The sequence below is a fragment of the Zingiber officinale genome, chromosome 2B (genome assembly GCF_018446385.1).
Source record: "Zingiber officinale cultivar Zhangliang chromosome 2B, Zo_v1.1, whole genome shotgun sequence".
Lineage (NCBI taxonomy): Eukaryota > Viridiplantae > Streptophyta > Magnoliopsida > Zingiberales > Zingiberaceae > Zingiber > Zingiber officinale.
In genome coordinates this window covers 148,944,196-148,951,243 of record NC_055989.1, presented here as the reverse complement: position 1 = coordinate 148,951,243, position 7,048 = coordinate 148,944,196, and the positions used below count along the sequence as shown (strand labels likewise).

Below are 7,048 nucleotides of genomic sequence, written 5' to 3'. Positions count from 1 at the left end.
TAAACAATGAACTTTTGGTTTATAAGGCATACAATTTGAATATAATTAGCTGAAATTGTTTTGCACCATTGATATCAATATCATTCCCAATACCGCTACTAATGCCACCACTAGCAACCTAATTTGACACACAAATTATGTCAAGTAATGTCATCATGTAATTAAATCCAATAATTTAACTATACATACTTAACTTATTTTATCTAATGATGGTTAATTTACTAACCTGTTCTTCATCATTTCGTTGCCTCATACTTTGGAGAAACATGGACCTCATTTCTTGCATTTCTTGTTGAAAGTTATTCATCATACTTTGAAGTTGCTTAATAGTTTCATTTTGTTGAATGCAAGCTCCAGTTTTTGATGGTGTAATTCCAAAGCCCAACCCACGCACTCTACCTCGAGCTTCCTTGCCAAATACAATGCTAATTACGTCATCGGCAATGCTAGTTGTATTTAAAGATTCAGGTGGACATTCTTCTATTTTTCTCTATCAAATAGAACAAACAGATAATTTTTTAGTAAATAACAAATTTTTCTAACGTTTTACAAAATTCAAAGAGATAGTTTTATTACCATTTTCTCTCCAACAGCTTCACTACTAGGTTGCCCATTTTTTTTCTTGTGAGCCTCAATCCAAACTTTTGATCTTGTAATTGGTGTATCTGCAGGACTTTTTTTTCCCTTAAGTATGGAACATATAGAATATAAAAAAATCATTAGAAAAGAAATTTAAAAGATGTATCATTGCTTAAATAAGAAAACTTTAAAACAAACTATCCATAAAGTTGTATAAATAATAATATTTACCATCATGTTGGCCAAACGGGCATAACCTCTCTGGCTCATTGTATGATTATGGTCTTGTTTTACCCTCATTTCTCTAAATTTGGCGCTCTTCTCCTGAGAATTAAAAGATAACCAACAAGGAAAAATACAACCATGAGCAGTAACAATCTAAGAAAAAATTCATAGTAAGGATACAAATTCTAAGATATTCAAAAATCTAAGAAAAAATTCTAGCATTCTGTTTGTTAATTCTTGACAAATCTCTATCTTCATTTCACTCTTCAATTTTGCTGCACGCTATTTTACAAGAAAAAAAAAGCGTGCAGAAAACTGAGGCCCAGCTGGCTACCACCAAGCCAAAAAAAAAGCGTGCAGTTTTCTGCTGCAGTCTGAGGCCCAGCTGGCTACCACCAAGCCAAGAAAAGCTTGAGCAGCTACAAGTGAGGCAAATCTTCTCACAAATTTGTTTTTTTTTTCAAGTTCTTGTTACCTAAATTCTTAATGAGTTGCTTGTTGTGGCTAATGAGAGAATTTTGTTGGATTTGGATTGCCCTTGTCCACTGTTTCAGTTTTCCTCTGTTGCTTGCTTGAAATAAACCATGCTTGCAGTATATGAATGGTGATTTGGTGGAAAACAACGTAGAGATTAGATTGTCACACATATCATTCACATGTCTTATTTATTCAAGTAAATGCACTGTGCACTAACACGAACTACTACCACTCACACCTTCCATGGCAACTATGGTAAATTCCACTATGCTCACATTAATCTGCTCAAGTTAACAAGGTGGAAATGCAGTAATGAGACAGCATCCTTATATAGGCTTTAGATAAAAAGTGAATGGAAATGCACTCCAAAATTTGAGTCCTCACTAACAGATCAAAGAAACAATATTTTTTTTAAAAAAAACTTACTGATGTGGTAATGTAACTCTAACCTATAGTGTGACTAGGAGAAAGTTTCTGAAATCAACACCAGAAATCTTATATTGACTAATATGTGGTCCTATATAGAGAAGCTAGAAGAGATTCCTAACCATCTCATCTGCACAAGGATGTCACATGTATAGATATCATGTTTTGTGTCTGTGCCACCAAAAATAAGGAAAACAACTGAAAAACACTCACGTGAGGGTCAATCATCTTGCTAGAGTATTCATCAAACAACACAATTAACTCGTTCTATGAACATTTGGATATCATGTATAGATATCATGTTTTAAAGTTATTAATATGAATTAAATTGTTGAAATAGAAGACTCATTTGGATCGGTTTTTTTTTTAATGTAAGTTTGAGTTTAGTTCGGGTAAGTAGCAGTCATGCCGAGATACATCAAGGAGCCTTAACATTCTAGAAAATGAATGAGTTGGAGTCCTATTAACATTCCTGAGTTTAGTTCATGTGGAGAGGCTGATTTGGATTACAATGCAGTAGTCAAGTATGAGATAGCTTCTAAATGGGACAAAATCAAATTCGTAACAGAATTACTACAAATGGAAGAGAGGTTAGAATATATAGTTAACCAAAATTACTACAAATGATTAAAGTGAGTGAGCATATTGTTGGTGCGGTTAGCACTAACGATTTAACCCAGGTTTTGATGAATGACAAATCAGGTTAAGTTAGTCTGTTGTTGTCTGACACTTTGATAAAGTGTGCAGGAGAAGTCCAGACAGGTCGACGGGCCGACCAGATGTCTGGGACGAAGTCCAGCTAGGTCGACGGGCTGACCGGATAGCTGGCGAGAAGTCCAAGCGGGTCGACGGGCTGACCGGACGCTTGGCAAGAAGTCCAGCTAGGTCGACGGGATGACCGGATAGCTGGCGAGAAGCCCAGGCGGGTCGACGGGCTGACCGGACGCTTGGCAAGAAGTCCAGACGGGTCGACGGGCTGACCGGACGTCTGGCAGGTAAGTGAGGTAAGTCACTGGAGGGGAGTGACTGCGAGGACGCGTTCCCGGGAAGGGAACATTAGGCGTCGATCCGGCTTAGATCCATTTCGGATATCTAAGTCGAGATCGTGACTAGATTCCGGTCTCGGAAAGACGGAATCTAAGTCATACTCTTGTTGTTAATTTTTATTACTTAGCGTATCTATAAAAATGTGCTTACAATCTGTGCTGCAGGGTTTTTATTTGCCTCGGACTAACACTGTTTTGCAGGTAGGAAACAGTGAGGGTCCGGGCGCCCGGGATGGTTCTGGGCGCCCGGAGGCAAGTTTTATCCCCAGGACGACGTTGACACTTGGAGCATGCTGGTTGGGAGTGTTACGTCACATTCCAGGCGCCCGGAAGGGATCCAGGCGCCCGGAGCAGCATATAAAAGAAGCTCCAGGCAGGAGCTTCAACATATCTGTGTGCTGAGAACTCTGAGTTCAATCACTCTGCTACTCTGCGCTCCAACGACGTTCACAAAGCTCCGACGACTCACTCCGATTTTCTTTTAATTCATTATTTGTCGGTATAGCTTTGTTTTTCTTTCATTAGCAATATTTGTACGTAAATTGTAATTATCCGAATTGCTAGTGAATTGCCCAACGAAAGTACTCAAGGAGTACGGGCCTTCGAGTAGGAGTCGTCACAGGCTCCGAACGAAGTAAAAAATCAACCGTGTTCATCTCTTTACTTCCTTACTTTTCCGCTGCGTTTTAACTCAAGATTTTCGAATCGATATTCACCCCCCCTCTATCGAATCTAACGGTCTTACACATATGATACTACTTACTGATTTTGGTCCATAACAGTGAATTAATACTTACTTGAAAGGAAAGTGACAGTGTCTTCTTTACAAAAATGTCCCACTGATTTTGGTCCATAAATTCGGGCTTCAAAAGGCTAAGATCTCGTGAAGCTGCTTGACCAGTATTAACTTCTCGTATAAGTATCTGCAGCCTGGACTTTCTATCACGCCACAACTTACCTAACTTTTAAAAGATTGTTTTCTTTTCCCACTCCTCAACATTAAAATGTAGCTGTAAAATAAAAGCATGAATATATGACTAAATTTTGTTATAGAATTGGAAAATAATAATTCAGTGATAGATGACATTACCTGAAGACAACTCCACATTTTACTTTTCAAATCTTCATCTACGTCATTCCATCCATCCAATGTATATGGAACAAATTCTTTTACCATACAACCAAGAAAAGATGCATACTTCACCAAATTATCTCCAATTGGTTGTCCGAACTCATTACGCTCTAGCACTTTGGGATTTTGTTGGCCACTAACCAACATCAACTTTGATGAACCTCGTCCCTTTTTCCCATCAATTTTACTGTCATCAACCGACTCTTTACCATGCAAAGGTTGTGAAGAATCAGAGGCAGTGTTAGAGTCCATTCTCGATAGTTGATTAACAATTTTTTCCTACAAAATAGCATAAAGAGATGTTGAAATGCATAAGTGTACTTATTAAAATAAACCAAGAATTAAAAAAGGATTACAATATATCACCTGAACTTCAACTATAGATTCTCTACTGCGTTTTTTGCCCATTTTTTTCATCATTTGAATGCTAAATAATGACTTGATAAAATATGTAATATGACATGATGAACCACTGAAATATTGTAAACTAGAACAAAAATATATTGCAAAAGTAAATAAACAGTAGTGGAGTTTGAAAAGAACATTTATTTGTTGAAATAAATAACTATAAATCTACATCTGAAAAGTTCAGTCATGGGATATCAATAACATCAATTCCCTCACACTCATTTCTGGAATATGGTTCTTTCTCAGTAATGTTAATCTCAAGTCTGGACACATCAATAGGTTTTGATGATGTATATGCATCCTCTTCAAGCAAATCCATGTTATGAATACCTCGAGGTGGCGCTTTTAGCAACACATATCAATTTGATTCATCATTTTCCCTAGAATAGAAAACTTGCTTTGCTTGTGATGCTAAAATGAAAGGATCATTTTCAAAAGTCCTTAGTCCTTGGTGTAAGTTGACAAGTGTAAAACCATCATCCATTTTGATACCAGTTCCAGGATTAGCCCAATCACACTTAAAAACAGGTACTTTGAAAAAATAATAGTCTAGTAACACAATATCTCGTATAACCCCATAGTACGATAGTCTTCCTACTGTATGTGAATCAATAGAACTAGATTGCCAAATAGTATCAGCTTCAACCGAAACACCACTATCTTGTGTCGACCTTCCAACATCAATTGTGTGGAACCGATGTCCATTTATAATATAACCTGTATACGATATAACATGCTTTCTTGGACCATGTGCTAGCCATTGAATCCGATCTGAAGAGTTATCAAGAACATGTTTTGATAACCATTGAGCAAATGTTTCCATATGTCGTTTTTGTAACAGTGTTTCATTACTTGAGAAACGACGATCTGTTTGTTTAAGCTCCTCAATGTGCATCCTATTTAAAATCATTGAAAAGTGATTGTTAAAATATATGAATCATGCAATACACCAAGAATATTAGGGTTGCAATTTAATACTCACTGTATGTAAGGATCAATTTCTGCAGTATTGAACAACACATATCGATGTGATGCTTGTAACAAATGTTCTTCTAAAATAATTTCTTTTCCTTGAGAAATGGGGCGACCTTCCACTACTCCATTTTCCAAATCGTCATTCCGATTAGATCGGAGACCAATACAAGCAGCTTTTTTTATATAAGCACTACAAAATCGCATTCGTTCTTATGCAAGGTAACACTCAGCTATGCAACCCTCTGGCCTTGCTCGGTTCTTCACATAGCCTTTAAGCATTTTCATAAATCTAAATAATTAAAAATCACATGAAATAAATGTTGATAGAAAAATCTAAGTTGTTGTATGATATTAAAGTAGTAAAAAGATAAATTATTATTTATTACCTTTCAAATGGATACATCCAGCGGAATTGAACTGGCCCACACAGGCGAGCCTCTCTTGCTAAATGAATTGTCAAATGAACAGAGATGGTAAAGAAAGCTGGTGGAAAGTACCTCTCTAACATGCATAAAGTTTCAGCAATATTCTCTTCGAGTTGTTCTAGACGGTTCCTATCTAACACTCTTTGACATAACTCATTGTAAAATGCACAAAGCAAAAATATAGCATTACATGGACCTTTTGGTAAAAGACTTCTCAATGCTACTGAAAGCAATTGTTGCATAAGAACATGACAATCATGAGATTTCAACCCAATAAGCTTTCGTTCTTCTAAAGAAACACAGTTACCAATATTTGAGCTATAACCATCAGGTAACTTTATTTTCTTCAACCTAGAACAAAATACGTCCATTTCTTTTTTAGACAATGTGTAAGGTGCAGCCGGCAAGTGATACATGTTTTCTCCTTTTTCTTGAGGATGTAATTCTTTTCTAATATTTAAGTGCCTCAAATCTTTGCGAGCGTTAACACCATCTTTTGATTTTTTTTTCTTTAAGTTTAACATTGTACCTATGATATTCTCGCAAACATTATTTTCAACATGCATAACATCTAAGTTATGACGTAGCAGGAGCCCCTACAAGTTTAACCATCAACACATTTCATATATTAGTTCAAGATTCAAAATAAATTGTGCATAAAATATAAAAAATTAATAAAATACAATTAATAGAGTGCAAAATAACTTACACTCCAGTATGGCAAATTGAAAAATATTGACTTCTTCCACATTTGAACTGGTTTTTGAACTTTTTTTGAACCATCACGCTCCTTCCTCTTTTTCTTTGTATTATTGATATCTTTACCCATTTTCTTTTTACCCCAGTCATTTTCAATGTCTTTCAATACATTACGAATTTCTAATCCATTCAGAGGCCTAGGTTTTCCTTTTGTCTCTTTATTCCCATCAAACCACTTCTTCTTCTGACAGAATGGATGATTAGGAGCAAGAAATCTCCTATGCCCTAAATATGCAAACTTTCTACTATACTTAAGCCACATAGAAGATATTCCTTCACCACATATTGGGCAACCAAATTTCCCTTTTGTGGCACATCCAGCTAAGTTTCCATAAGCTGGAAAATCATTGATTGTCCACATCAAAATAGCCTTCATATTGAACACTGACTTGCTAAATGCATCATACGTCTCCACACCAATTGTTAGGACCAAAAGTAGCTAGAGGGGGGGGGGGGGGGGGAATAGCTCGTCGCGTGTCCGGTGTTCGGCGTTGCTTGTTTCTTCGAAGATGTGCAGCGGCAAATACAGAAACAAATCACACAACGCTAACACGGTTGGTTTACTTGGTATCCACCTCACAAGAGGTGACTAGTCC

The 7,048-nt window shown here is 36.7% G+C and overlaps 1 protein-coding gene across 1 annotated transcript; it reads right to left on the bottom strand.

Moving 5' to 3' along the window:
- Positions 1-4,651: 4,651 nt before the first annotated feature.
- Positions 4,652-6,828, bottom strand: LOC122048843. The gene is made up of 5 exons (XM_042610360.1): positions 6,403-6,828; positions 6,159-6,289; positions 5,655-6,044; positions 5,276-5,458; positions 4,652-5,189 (listed from the first exon to the last, which is right to left on the bottom strand). The coding sequence occupies exons 1-5, from the start codon at positions 6,826-6,828 to the stop codon at positions 4,652-4,654; spliced, it is 1,668 nt and encodes a 555-aa protein (XP_042466294.1).
- Between the last annotated feature and the right edge of the window lie 220 nt (positions 6,829-7,048).